General features: G+C 45.8%; 1 protein-coding gene and 1 non-coding gene across 2 annotated transcripts; one reads left to right on the plus strand and one right to left on the minus strand.

Annotated features, from left to right (window-relative positions):
• Positions 1-224: 224 nt before the first annotated feature.
• Positions 225-306, plus strand: TRNAS-UGA (transfer RNA serine (anticodon UGA)). Its single transcript has one exon. It is a non-coding gene; the product is annotated as a tRNA-Ser (tRNA).
• Positions 307-9,934: 9,628 nt separating this feature from the next.
• MED7 (mediator complex subunit 7) lies at positions 9,935-15,050 on the minus strand. Its single transcript, XM_089682840.1, has 2 exons — positions 14,907-15,050; positions 9,935-11,000 (listed from the first exon to the last, which is right to left on the minus strand). Exon 2 carries the CDS (start codon positions 10,980-10,982, stop codon positions 10,302-10,304), a length of 681 nt encoding a protein of 226 aa, XP_089538966.1. The 5' UTR covers positions 10,983-11,000; positions 14,907-15,050; the 3' UTR covers positions 9,935-10,301.
• Positions 15,051-15,334: the final 284 nt, after the last annotated feature.

Consider the following 15,334-nt stretch of genomic DNA (forward strand, 5'->3'; position numbering starts at 1 on the left):
GATCAAACGGAGCCCATCCTTAGCTGTGTGTTACATTGTAGCTATGAGGCGGGCAGAGAGGAACAATCCTGGTCTCCTCAGATCTGTATCATGCCGGAGTGATGGGACTCTGCTTCCTGGATTCCAAAAACCTGACACTTCAGTAAAATTCCTCAGGTGACGTAGACAAGCCTGTCGTTTATTATTAGCTGTTACTCAGTATCTCAGATATTTTTGCATAGAGAGCTGTGATGGCCGAGTGGTTAAGGCGTTGGACTTGAAATCCAATGGGGTCTCCCCGCGCAGGTTCGAACCCTGCTCGCAGCGATATCTTTACATGTGTTTTCTTTTTTTTCCTCCATAATTTAACTTTTCTTTTTTTTTTTATCCCTGTCAGGACTTCAGGATAATAAATTCATATTGCTTCTTAATGTAAAGTCCTGCAGCTGTTACTATGCATACATAGGAATTACAAGCAGACTGATTCAATTTAGAGGGATAAACCAGATTTCTTTTCAGATTTCAGAGTGCACAGCCATGTTTGTGGATGTGTATAGGACAGAGTATGTATCCAGGACAGTCTGGGTTTGCTGCAAGGAGCTCACACTGGGCCTCATGGAGCCTGGAGAGAGCTGGAGACAAGGCCACTATTGCAGCAATGAGGGTAGCACCCTTGTTTGCTGGGCGTCCTGACCGTTTTATCGGCTTTTCCCTAACACCGGAGTCCTGTTTTAAGTTCACCCATGTCCATGAACATTATTCCACTAAACTTTGATTATTCAACCACTTGGCCTCCAGAGGATTTACCCCCCCCCCCCCCTTCCTGACTAGGTATTTTTTGCGTTATGGCGCTGCGTTACTTTAACTGACAATTGCGCGGTCATGCAACGCTGCACCCGTATGAAATATATGTCCTTTTTTTCCCACCCACAAGTAGAGCTTTCTTTTGGTGGTGTTTGATTGCCTGTGTGTTTTTTATAAACAAAAAAAGACAATTTTCAGAAAAAAACAATATTTTTGACTTTTTGCTATTAAACATGTCCAGTAAAAAAAAAATTAAAAATCAATTTTCGGCATAAATTTAGGCCAAAATGTATTCTGCTACATGTCATTGCTAAAAAAAAATCCCAATACGTGTAAATTAATTGGTTTACGTGAAAGTTATAGCGTTTACAAATGGCGGTATATATACTATTTTTTTTACTAATAATGGCAGCGATCAGCAACTTATAGCAAGACTGCGGGGGGGCATTCTGACACTGGGGGGAACTGACTTGGTGTCACTGACATCCCCAGTGACACCAATACAGTGATCAGTGCTAATAAAAAGCACTGACACTGTACTGATGACACTGGGCAGGGAGGGGTTAACATGTAGGTCGATCAAAGGGTTAACTGTGTGCTGTTTTACTGTGTGTGTGCTTTACACTGTAAGCACACTGCTTTGTATGGCTTTGCTATGCAGAGCCATACAAAGCAGTGTGCAGGAGCTGACAGGGGAGAGATCTGTGTTGTTTGTACACAGGTCTCTCCCCCATCGGAGATACTAAGCGATCACCGGGTGCTGGCAATTAATGACTGTCTGGGACCTGGTGATTGACAGCCAAGACCGCAAATGGCAACGTGGGTAGGGTGCGTGCGCGCCCACCTGGAAATGTGAAATCACGTATTTTTATATATATATATATGTGATTTTGCGCACCTGTGCCGCCCTGTAGCAGTATTTCTGCTATAGGATGGCACAGAAGTGGTTAACCAGGAACAACATACACATGCGTTGGCCTTTTCTCTGTCCTGTGCCTCCATCTTGAATCTTTCATAATCAGGAGGCAACTGTCTCTTCCTCACTTCCACAATTGATCCCCTGATGGCGCTCCCTTGATCCTACTTGGGCCATAGGTCTTGAATGTCATCAGGAGCAAAAAAAATTAAAAATGCAATACTTCAGGCAGAGCCTCCTGGGAGGTGTGACATGGAAATCCCAGGAGAAACCGATCATATGTCACCCTTGTCTCAGTGAGGAATCTGGAGGTGGGGGCCACACTATGAATAAAGTAGAAAAAAAATTGGTTCCTCCAAAAAAAAAAAAATGATTTGGAGGGAGGACAGAAGTAGGAGCTGCCCCTTTTAATCTTTCAAAGGAGGTCAGCCTGGTAATATGAAAAGTTCTTTCCGCAGTTCCCACAACCGCCCTCTGTCCGGAAGTGTGCTGCCTCCTGCTCTCCGCTCTCTTGTATACCTGTGTAAAATAGGAGAGGGAGGCTAGGACACGGCTGTGTTTGTGTGGGGGTGATGTGAACAGGACAGAGGACACTGCTGGGGGGACAGAGGATGCTACTGTGGGGGGACAGAGGACACTGCTGGGGGAGACAGAGGATACTACTGGGGGGGACAGAAGAAACTGCTGGGGGGACAAAGGAAACTGCTGAGGGAAGACAGAGGATACTACTGAGGGGACAGAAGACACTGCTGGGGGAGACAGAGAATACTACTGGGCTGACAGAGGAAACTATTGGGGGGGACAGGGGATACTACTGGAGGGACAAAGGACACAGCTGGGGGGACAGAGGACACTGCTGGTGGGGACAGAGGAAACTGCTGAGGGGGGGACAGAGGATACTACTGAGGGGACAGAAGACACTGCTGGGGGAGACAGAGAATACTACTGGGGGGGACAGAGGAAACTGTTGGGGGGGGGGAAGGGGATACTACTGGAGGGACAGAGGACACAGCTGGGGGGACAGAGGATGCAACTGTCGGGGGACAGAGAAAACTACTGTGGGGGACAGGACACTGCTGGGGGAGACAGAGGGTACTGCTGGGGGGGATCGAGAGAAAACTAAAGTGGGGGGACAGAGGATGCTACTGTAGGAGGACAGAGAACACTAATGTGGGGGGAAAAGCACACTGCTGGGAGGACAGAGGACACTACTGTGGGGGACAGAGGATTCTACTGAGGGGGACAGAGGAAACTGCTGGGGGGACAGAGAACACTACTGTGGGGGGGCAGAGGATACTACGGGGGGTGATGTGAAGGGGAGCAGTGGATACTACTGTGGGGGATGATGTGGGGCAGAACATACTATTGTAGGGAGTGATGTGGGGGGGGGGGGGGCAAAGGACACTACTGTAGGGGGTGATGTGAAGGGGCAGGGGACACTACTGTAGGGGGTGATGTCAGGGGGCTGGGGACACTAATGTCAGGGGTGATGTGAGGGGGCTGGGGACACTGTCAGGGGTGATGTGAGGGGGCTGGGGACACTGTCAGGGGTGATGTGAGGCATGATGTGGGGGGAGGAGGACTCTAGTGTGGGGGGTGATGTGAAGGGGCAGGGGACACTACTGTAGGGGTTGATGTCAGGGGGCTGGGGACAGTAATGTCAGGGGTGATGTGAGGGGGCTGGGGACACTAATGTCAGGGGTGATGTGAGGGGGCTGGGGACACTAATGTCAGGGGTGATGTGAGGGGGCTGGGGACACTGTCAGGGGTGATGTGATGCATGATGTGGGGGGAGGAGGACTCTAGTGTGGGGGGTGATGTGAAGGGGCAGGGGACACTACTGTAGGGGGTGATGTGAGGGGGCTGGGGACACTAATGTCAGGGGTGATGTGAGGGGGCTGGGGACACTAATGTCAGGGGTGATGTGAGGCGTGATGTGGGGGGGAGGAGGACACTAGTGTGGGGGGTGATGTGAAGGGGCAGGGGACACTACTGTAGGGGGTGATGTGAGGGGGCAGGGGACACTAATGTCAGGGGTGATGTGGGGCGTGATGAGGGGGGGAAGAGGACACCAGTGTGGGGGGTGATGTGGGAGGGCAGAGAACACTACTCTGGGGGGATGATGTGAAGGGGGGGGGCAGAAGGCACCACTGTGGAGGTAGGGGGTGATGTAAAGGAAGGCAGAGGATACTACTGTGTAGAGTGATGTGAAAGGGGGCAGAGGATACTACTGTGGGGGGGGGGGGGAGGATATGAATGGGGCAGAGAATACTACTGTTGGGGTGATGTGAAGAGAGACATATAACACTACTGTGAAGGGTGATGTAAAGGGGGAGCAGAGGACACTACTTTTGGGGAGGTGATGTGAAGAGAGACAAAGAATACTAACGTGGGGGTGATGTGAAGGGGGGCAGAGGGCACTACTTTGTGTGTGTGTGGGGGGTGATATAAAGGGGGGCAGAGGATACTGTGGGGGAGGGGCTTGATGTGAGGTGGAGCAGAGGATGCTACTGTGGGGGTGATGTGAATGGGGGCAGAGGATAGTACTGGGGGGGGGGGGTGATGTGAGGGCAGAGGACACTACTGTGGCATACTATGTGTCCTTCCATCTTTTTTGGGAACTTGATTACAAAAAAAAAAAAGTTACCACACCCCAGGAATCTCTACTTTCTTCCATGTTGTCCAGGTAGATCTTCACCTCTCAATGGTTGCCTACCCTTGCTATGATGCAATACAGGCTCAATTACTGAATGGTGTTACACCATGGGGGAGAATATTCAAGTGCCCACTTAGTACTTGCATACATGCACCATGAATTCAGGTGCCTCCACTGCAGGAGTTCCAATTGACAGATGATGATCAGGGGCAGACTGACAGGTCATGGGGCCCCTGTGTCCTTGCCCAAACTCAAAAAGCCTATGAAAAAGGTACCAGGGGCATCTCATGGGGCCCCCTACTGACCCCAGGCCCTCGGGCAGTGCCCAAGTTTCCAAATGGTCAGTCCACCCCTGATGATGATTTATCTGAGATCCTGGGAGGGCAACCTTTCAAATGTATCAAGATGAGAGGTTTCTATAAGTTTCTTCATTAGCTGATTATCCTCAATTGTGATTTCACTGATAAATAGGCAGAGACTTCACTGTGAGACTGTCTTAATGACAGTTATTTTTCATGTGAAGGAGATTGTTTTGGATTTTATTATATTTTGGATATGAATAAAGTATGAATTTTCTATTGTGCATTTTGTCCCATCTTGAAACTTGTGTGTCAGGTCAGAGTAGTCTGATAGTAGTATAATACTGAGGTTACAGGACAACATCCTAACAGATAAGCCCGGAACATCCAAGTGTTGTAGGGTACTCCAGACATATGTTATTATATAGTATGCTCAGTGCAGGCACCTCCATCAATTATGGAATGGTGTTCCACCAGGAAGAGCGGGGTATGCTCAGGTGCCGACGTAGACCTCATTGACATGGGACGTATGCATCGGTGCCACATTTACACACACAGGGCCTTGCCCAAAGCAGATGCCTAGCACACCGACAAGGCAATTTACCTTTTGTCCAATAAGTTTTTTTCAAGGTGCTGTGGTGCATAAAGATGAATGTAATGTAGGTGTGTGAAATTTCAATAAAAATTATGTACTGATGGCCCATCTCATTTCTTGAGGCCCTGAAAACGCCAGGATAGTACAAATAACCCTTCAAATCACCCATTTTTGTAAAATAGACAGGTTCAAGGTATTTAGTAAGAGGCATGGTGAGTTTTTTGGAGATTGTAATTTTTTTGTTACATTTTATGGAAAATGTAGGAATTAAAAAAGAAAAAAAAATCCAATTTTTTTTTTACATATTGTCACCAGTCCAGTACAGTGTTATTATATAACGGGTGTTGTGGTGATCAGAGACACTGACTAGTGACAGTATGTAAAAAAATGTAAAACAATCTAAATTTGTAAACAATTCTAACATGGTGCAACACCTAAAAAGCTCATCCACTCCAACAACACAGCACAATCCCATATTGATCATTTCAAAATGTTCTATTTTTTATATCATTATTTTTTCTTTTGTTACTATTTTTTTTCCAACACAAAGCAATACAATGTTATCATGGTAACATTGAACTACTCTGGCCAAGTGATTTTTTTTTTTTTTTTTTTACACATTATGATTGCCAATACCAATGTATTTAATTAATACTTGAAATCGATTATACTGAATGAAACTGATTCATTCAGTTTTTTGTTGTGATTAGCTGTGATTGGGCAAGGCTCATCACATGATAGATGGACTGTAATTGGCCCTGCATGTATCATGTGACTGCTTTGACCAGTCACAGCTAACAACATAGTTGTATACAATGAATGGCATGACAGGAAGCCATCCATTGTATACAATTGACATGTGATCTGCTGTGATTGGTCACGGCAGTCACAGGACACTGGCAACGGGCTGGTGTAGTGATACAGTATGTCATCATCTGTGTCCCGTAAACACAGCCGGTGACAGAGCGCCCTGCAGCCATATGAGCGGGTCATTTTGACAGGACATCATAGGACGCCCAGTCACTACCAGGAGTGTCCCGCCTGGCCCTCAATCTGCTATAGGCCAGGTGGGAAGGTGTTAAAAATTGTTCAGAGAAGCATTTACTCTGCAGATTAAAGATATACGTTTTAATCTGCACATAATGTCTTTTTAATGAAACGTTCCAATTTAACCCCATGTTAACCTTTTGCCGACTATGTAACGTATGTATGCTTCAACAGGAAAGGCGGTTGCATAGCCAACACATGTGCGTCCATGGTGCCCTTAAGTTGTGTGCTCCTAACACACTAACTGAGCCATCAAGGCTTCCAAGCAGGAGCCAGTGTAAAGGACTCACAACCATATGACTGCTACCAGAGCTAATCACAGAATTAATGACACCCCCCCTTCCCTGGCACTTTTAAAGGGCCCCTGGGTGCCAACATGAAGGTGTCAACCTTTAGTTTATTTTGATCAATCCTAATTCACCCCTTCTTCCCATTAGCTATTATTAAAATTGGAATTTTGTTCATTTCCATGTGCATCTCCAGCAACTTTTTTTTTTTTTTAACCAAAATTAATCACATAAAAAGGGAAAACAAAAGTGTGTTTGTTATTTATCTACGGACTGCATATAAAAAAAATCATACACAATATCACAATAGGAAAGCCATTTTGCCCCAAAAAGATTATATAACAACTTTTATCTTACGTGAAGACAAACGTTATTGCTAAACAAACAGATCCATAGCAGCAATGTAAAAATTGCTCTGCTCCATAGAGGTGTTCAGGTGTGAGAGCTGAAGTGGTTAAAGCGTATGTAAAACCAACATTTTGTATTCCTGATCCGTGCCTGCTGTACCATGTACTTATATGAAAATGTAAACTGTTCTCTTTGCATCGCTTCATTCCTGATAAATACCTGGTGTTCTCACTACTCCTTCTGCTTTCCTATTAAAAACTGACCACACTAAGTGGTCAGTTCTCTAGCTGCGCTGGGTACTGAGCCTACTCTCCTCCAATGATTAAACTTGTGCTGATGCGCCCTCCCCACACAGCCATTTAGTGGGAAGTTCAGTGGACTGCTGTTTCTGCCCCCCCAGCTCTGTGTTTAAAATAGAAATGAAAGGCAAAACATTTGTGTATTTTTATAAACTGAATAGGTTGTTTTACAAGGTGAGGGTTTAAATATACTCCAAGTATACACTGAAGTAGACCAGCTGTTCAGAGAAAGGCTAAACACCACCTCTAGATACAGCAACACTCTGTGCTATGGCAACATACAAACTATTTGATTAACTGATACTAGAAATGCCATCACTGGATGCAAATTGTCTGCATCCAGGGACAGTCAGAGCTTCAATTTGCATGAAACAGTCAAGAGGAACTTTTACACACCAACAGCATCAGTGTGTTGTTGTTGTTTGCACACATAAGGGGAGATTTACTAAAACTGGTGCATGCAGAATTTTCTGCAGCTGTGCATAGTAACCAGCTTGTTTAACTAAGTTTTAGCAATAAAAACTGGAAGGTGACTGGCTTTTATGCAGAGTTGCACCAGATTTTTCACTCTCCAGTCTGTGCGCATGCAGCTGTTGCTCTGCTAATAGATTCCACTGAATAGGCATCCACCCGTGTGAATGGGGTTCATGGTTCTCCCAGCCTGGTACAAACCATCTTCTTTCCAGTAAAGAAAACTGGTCTATAAAAAAAAACCTTTTTTTTTCTTTGAAATGGTCTGCATATGCATTAAAAATATCCCCTTTTCAGCCTTTAGGTCCTCATATAGATGCTATTTTAACAGTTTAATAGCAAGAGATTACCCTCATGCTGACAGATTCCCTGGTTACAGCACACTGCAGTAAAATTTGTATCACACTAATTGATTTAGTTGTATAAACCAGATAACAGACCTCAGGAGGAGACTGGCATTGTATATAAAAAAATTGATCTGCTGACAGATCATTCTACACATATGCAAGTTTACAAAAAAGAAAATCTGAAAGTTGGAGATAGAAGTAACACTCTGAAGTCTGAAGTGTGTTACTTCTTTCTCCAAATTTCAGAAATTTGTAAACTTGCATATGTGTAGAATGATCTGTCAGCGGATCAATTTTTATATACAATGCCAGTCTCCACCTGAGGTCTGTTAACTGACTTATACAGAGGTTTGTACATCTCTGTTCTGCCAGGGGGAAAAAAACTAAATTGTGTTTGGGCCTACCACTGCTATCACTATTGGTTACACGTCACATGAAAGGATCACCTGGGGGAAGCAGGGTCAATTTTTTTCTACACAGGAAAAAGCTAATGTCACTGAAGGTATAACTTCACCTTTATCTTACAGAAAGGAGCCTACCACTTAGTGCCAGCCAAAAGTGTAAATACTTTATTAACTACATGGTAAAATCCAATGGAAGGATAGGATTATGAGTTTTGGCTACAGAACCGTAGACATAGTTATGACTAATGCAGGCCATAGACGGGCCATTTATCAGCCGAATTGTCAGCCGATAAAACGAAAAATCGGTCGGTGCCATTGCCAATGCTGACACCAATGCTCACGAAAAAAAACCGGAAAAGAAACCAGTTTGACAGAGAGAAGGGAGCTCACCATACAATGTGACAGCAATACAAATACATTGTTTTTATTTGGATACATTTGTTGCAACCGCAAGACTTTTTCATATAAAATAATAGCGGACTGGACTTCCAGTTCATAGGAAGGATTCAGGTGTCTCCCATTCCTATGATCAATTCTTTTTCTACTTCTTCTTTCACGGCTCATGCGCAGATTTTTTATCAGTAAAACGATCGGCCGATTTGCCGATCATTGCCGGGAAAATCTGCCGATCGTCCAAATCAGCTGCGAATTTTCCAACATGACAGACAAAAACTGTACAAAAAAACCCGAAAAACGGCCAACCCACTAACAGTGCGAAAATCGGCCGATTTTTGACCCGTCTATGGCTGGCATAAGGCTCTCTAGCCAAAACACAAGCCATGCCTGCCATTGGATTTTACTATGTAGCCAATAAAGTATTTACATTTGTGGATTGTACCAAGTGGATGGCTCCTTTCTGTTGGATAGATGACCTGTGATGTTCCCCTGCCTCAGAACCGGTAATCCAGCTCTGAAAATCTGGATGGTTGCACGCTGCTCTTGTGTATGCTTTTGATACTCTTTATGCATTCAATGTAATGCCTTTGAATTGCCCATTGGTAAATTAAAAATCCATGAAATGTTGTCTTTATCTCTGGCATCCTGCAGTGCATGTTGGGTGATCACAATGACCCACGGTTGTTACAAGCCAAAGTCACATGTGCATGTTAAAAGTCACCAACACTCCATCGGCAGGTGGTTCCAAACATCAGCATCTACCAAAAATAAAAAATCAATGTGAATGGACTGACTCTTCAAAAGAAGTCATGAGAAGAATTTGTGGGCTGTCATTCCTGATCTCATTATGAAAATGGTGCCTTGCGGTCATACCAATTCAAAGGCTTTACAGATCCTGAACAAGTATCAAATCAGAACATCCATGTCTCAAATGCATTCTGAGTCAGCGACTAAGAAAGTGCTGAAGTCAAATGGCATGTTCAGAACGTGATGGGCAATGGCAGCTTACTTCTCTCTGTTTACATTATATTCCCTTATAGCTGAACGTGTAGCTGTGAAATGGAAACGACAGACTGCAATGCAGCCTTCACATTTCAAAAAGCAAAGTATTTTAATGATGCAAATAAGAACCAAATAACATTAACAAACATATAGACCCAGACACCTCCTACTGGGTGCCAAAACAGAAAACAGGAAATACTTATTGGCAAACATGAATGCAAATAAACATATCGATAATAAAAAGTAGAAATACATTCCTGAGAGCAGAACAATGCTTTCCTGAAACATTGTTTCCATATTGCCTAAATACATACATCGTAGCCTCTCTAAGGAATCCTCAAGAGAAGTATGGTGGACACCTGAGTATCTGAGATGACAAATTTGTCGGGACCCAAGAACTCTAGTCAAGGTCCCTCAGGCAGCCCTGAAACATAAATATTATAAATATCCCCTATGTCATCTCATCAATGATAACACACATGGCTGCATCTTTGTCTGCTGGTGCCTCTTTGGATGAACTGCCAGTCTCTGTGGGGGTGTCCTTCTGGTCAGAACATGGATCCTCTACATGTTCAGTCTTAACCGTGACATCGCCATCAGGCAGGGGTAGATCATCGGGCAATGAAGCCAAACAGTTCTGGATCATCTCTACCACCCTTTCAAGATGTTTCTGGAACCTCTCGGCAGTTTCCAGGCGTTGTCTTTTCTGCACCTCCATCATCACCCTCAGGGTCTCCCGGGCTTGGTGGGGTCGGTATTCATTGATGAGGTGGTGCATGTGAACAAACAGAAGTTTCATATCCTCCAGCTTCTCCTCTCGCTTTATACTTCCAGGACTTCGTATCAAGATGTCCAGTAGGTCCAGGAAGTTGACCAGTATGGACATGTTGAGTCTCCTCAGTTCCTTTTTGTGGTCGAACTGTTGAGGGTGCAGTCGCTCAATGCCCTGGCTCTCCAGGGGACGGATGATAATGTCATCACATTGGAACTGGTTACCAAACATCATGTAGCTGTCCTTGATGGGCATTGGTGGTTTGGGGACCAACCCCTTGCGGACATTTTCATCAGTGAACTCTTTGATGTACTGCAATGGTGGTGAGGGCATAGCACTCACTTGCTGAGGCTCTCCCATGGTAAAAAGTGATATGAACTAGAAGAGAAAACATAATGCAATCAGATTCACTCTCCAATATATCTAAAGTGTACGTTTTTTGTGTTTCTTCTGGAGAGCTCCCCTCATTTTCTGTCTGGTAAAATGTCTGCAAAAACAGAAAGTGAGGGTAAGCCTCCCCAACGGGGACACAAACAGTAATACCATTTTTGTAGCAGAGTGGTGAAGTATTAGAACCTCTATCAAGTTTTTACTGCTGTTTGTGACCCAGATTTCCCTCTTTAAACATGTAGGCAATAGTGTCAGATCAAGCATGAAATGAGAGGAAATCTCAGTGGGGATAAAGGCAACATCTGCAATCCAACAGAGGCTGCAAACTAATCTCCACTCTACACAGAAAAGAATTTGGCTTAACCTCCCTAGCGGTATGATGTCAGTATTTCTGTGCTCAAAGCGGTACATTTTTTTGAATGGAAATATGTATTTTTTTTATTGTAGGCCTATAATTTTTAGGAATAACTCACTGAAATCTGTCCGAACAAGAGTCTAGTAAACATCCCGGGTATATTAAAATTTGAAACACGAAATCATAAATTATAATTTAATAAATATTCATAAAAAATAAAATAATAATATAATAATAATAAATTTAATTCAATAATATAATCAAACCAAAAACACTGAAATTTGAAATATAGCGCCAAGTTCGCACATCACTGAGCAAAGTCACAAAATCGTTCAGTGTCTGATGACGAATTTCCACACGAGTCATTATCACTCAATTCTGCAAGTGGTTCTAATTTACTATCGCTGTTCTCTAGCTGTTCTAAAACCGATTTTGACCTAAAGGGACACTTTTTGGACGCCATGGACGTTTCTCAGTTTCCAGGCAGAAAGAACAGTAAAAATGCAGGCAGGGCACAGGACAAAGCACTCGGGACAAAATGTATGTGAAATGGTTTGATACAGGAATGTTATACTATGTGATTTTAGTGAATGTCACTTTTTGTCATTTTCAAATTTCCCGCCGGTTCCAGCCCCCGAACGTCCCGACGCTCGCAGGGGACTGAACCCAGATGAGAGATGCTAGCATCTGCCGGAGGACATTACAGGGGACACTGCAGGAGGGACATCACGGGAGCGCAGGACAAGGTAAGAGGAGAACATATCCCGGAGCAACGCTCGGGGTTACCGCCTGTGGTACTGAAACTTTACCCCGAGCTACACTCAGGAATACCGCCAGGGAGGCTACGGTATTAACATTAAAGTGGTACTGATGTCTAGAAGCGGAGCTTAAAAAAAAAAAAAGTCAGGCAGAGGGCAAAGGACAAGTCACCAGTAGTGCTGGTGATCTCCCTGCTACTGATCCTTCCTCCCCGGTTATGGACTTTCCATGCCATGCTCAGCACTGTGTGAAGGTGGCTATTCTGGTAAAGACAGGGCTGTGGTTCCTCATGTCAGAGCTTCCAGCATTGGGCACAGTAGTAAACATCACCAAATCTCAGGATATCAGCAGTCAGAGGCAGAAGTGCCTTGGATGATCTCACACTGCAGATATACAGGAGTGCCTAGGCACTCATATTTTTCAGGAGAAATTCAGCACAAAAGGTACATTTTCCAGGGTGCCGATAAGGCACAATTCACATTACTAGATATCTTCCCTGGTGCATGGAAAATCTTCACTTTTTAAATTCAGGTCCACTTTAAAGCAGTAGTGAACTCTGCAAAAAAACAAAAAAAAACCTAAGATATCCCCGTCAGGTTAATGACATACTGTGCTAATATGCACCGCATACTGACACATTACGGCACTTACTTTTTAAATGGAGCCCTCCAGCGGTGTGCTGTCACTGCTGCAGGCACTGCCATCTTTGTGCTCTCTGACTGTTTGAATGGCTGGGCTGCAATGATGTCACGATCGTGGTGTGGTGATCTCTGCATTGACGGCACAGTGGGTGATCCCAGAATGCAGAGCACACTGCGCATGCGCATGTGACATTACCAGCTGCGAAGATCACCCAGCAGTGTATATCTAGGAGATTTTTACTGTATATACAGGTAATCCTTATCACAAGATTTACTGCAAAGCAAAACTTACTACCATAACATCAGCTTTCTCTATATTGAAGTGGAGAAGGTGAGGCTATCCTGACAGGAAGCAATTGGAAATCTCCTTAATAGAGACACAAGCAGATAAAAACCTGGAAAAGCTTCTACCCCTAACCCCCCCTCCAAAAATGACAGACAGGTTCTAGCTGGAAAATGTATTGTCCCACTGCCAGGGAGGTCTCCCCATGCCATGGTACCCTGAAATCCAATGTAGACTGAGATCTAACATACTTGCAGAGGATCTTTGCTTGCTGACACCCTGCCCCACTTACAGAGTGGTCTGTTGCTTCCATTACCAATACTCACCCGCCCAGAGGATCCGGCGTTGTCCATGAGATCCTCTGGTTCTCCACCACCTCTCAGTCCTGCACTGCCATACAGATCATCAAGAGGCCCGCCAGCTCTTCCTGGTTCAGCCCCACCCCCTCCGACCTTTGTGACGTGCATACCCCAACAAGCAAACAGAGGACCGTGCACGCTGTTCACCAAACTACCGAAACAGAGGACCAGTTTACTGTCCTTCAAACTGTAAGGGGGCTAGACTGTAGGCAGTGGGAGTAGAAAATGTCTTGGCATTGGTGGGAGCAGGGGCAGACTGACAACTCATGGGGCCCCGGGCAATAGGGGATCATGGGGCCCCTGTGTCCTTGCCCAAACTCAAAAAAGCCTATGAAAAAGGTACCAGGAGCATCTCATGGGGCCCCCTACTGACCCCGGGCCCTCGGGCAGTGCCCAAGTTTCCAAATGGTCAGTCCGCCCCTGGGTGGGAGTAAGCAATGCCATAGGCTTGGTGATCCGTGGGAGAAAAAAAAAAAAAAAACACTACATAATTGGTCTCAGTGTGAGGAATACGGCCACATAATTGGTTTCAATGGGAGAATCAGTTGCTCAACTCTGGCGTCAGTGGAATAGCATCCAATTGTTGGTGTCAGAAGCAAGGATAGTGCCCCATCTTTGGTGTCTTGTGGCAGTACGAGGCGCAGTGCCCAAATGGTGGTGGCAGCGCGAGGAACAGTGCCCCATCGATGGTGTCAGTGGAAGGAATAATGCTCCTATGGTGTCAGCGTGAGGAACAGTGCCCCATCGATGGTGTCAGTGGAGGGAATAACGCTCCTATGGTGTCAGCGGGAAGAACAGTGCCCCATCACTGGTGTCAGTGGAGGGAATAACGCTCCTATGGTGTCAGCGGGAAGAACAGTGCCCCATCACTGGTGTCAGTGGAGGGAATAACGCTCCTATGGTGTCAGCGGGAAGAACAGTGCCCCATCACTGGTGTCAGTGGAGGGAATAACACTCCTATGGTGTCAGCGGGAGGAACAGTGCCCCATCACTGGGGTCAGTGGAGGGAATAGCGCTCCTATAGTATCAGTGGGAAGAACAGTGCCCCATCACTGGTGTCAGTGGGGGGAATAGCGCTCCTATAGTATCAGTGGGAAGAACAGTGCCCCATCACTGGTGTCAGTGGGGGGAATAATGCTCCTTCTATGGTGTCAGTGGGAGGAACAGTGCCCCATCACTGGTGTCAGTGGGAAGAACAGTGCATGTTTGTAGCGTTCCACTGTAAGGTGCCCATAGAGGAGTGCGGCCACCCCGCCAGTACACAGGCCTCTCGTCCGTCAGTAGACAGGCTGCAATCTCTCCCACCATCCCCACTGCAGTCACCTGGCCAGCACTCCCCTATGACAAGCTGAAGGCTGTGTGACCAGCACACGTGGCCGACAGCACTGCAATCTGTCAGTAGGACCTTCTACCAGCAAGTCACCCAGACAGGGTGTGCAGCGCTCCAGCCATGCCCCGTCCCCCCGCTACCACACACAGGGCACTCGGACACATTACCTGCAGCCCCACACGACAGATCTGCTTCACTCCACTCTAAGCTGCAACATCCACCCGGATGTGACGTTACTCACACCTCTGATTGGCTGCCGCTAACAAAGTGGGCGAAGGGCGAAGAAGTGCGCAGTTATGGGCGGAGTTACAGCGAGAGTTCCAAAGGAAGGGTGTGTGGACTAGGACGTGTTGAAGATGGCTAACAAATAGGAGTGAGGGGGCGGGGCCGTCACTGGCGGCGCGCAGAGGGAGGACCGGGCATATGAGGGAACATTAGTCAGCCAGACTAGAGTGCGGTAGTTTGGCTGCGGAGGAACACCTGTGGTGCCTTCCATTCACATGTGTATACTGCGCACGCGTTGTGGTAAGAGCAGAGACGGTTGCTAGGATATTTAGTGGAGGGGTGGGCATTGTAAGGACAGTGGTTTAAAAAG

This window comes from Staurois parvus, unplaced genomic scaffold (assembly GCF_062004578.1).
Source record: "Staurois parvus isolate SC_StPar_1 unplaced genomic scaffold, SC_StPar_1.0 ptg000298l, whole genome shotgun sequence".
Taxonomy (NCBI): domain Eukaryota; kingdom Metazoa; phylum Chordata; class Amphibia; order Anura; family Ranidae; genus Staurois; species Staurois parvus.

Coding starts and splice junctions, on each gene's coding strand:
- MED7 (XM_089682840.1), bottom strand. CDS start 10,982: ATGGGAGAGCCTCAGCAAGTGAGTGCTATGCCCTCACCACCATTGCAG.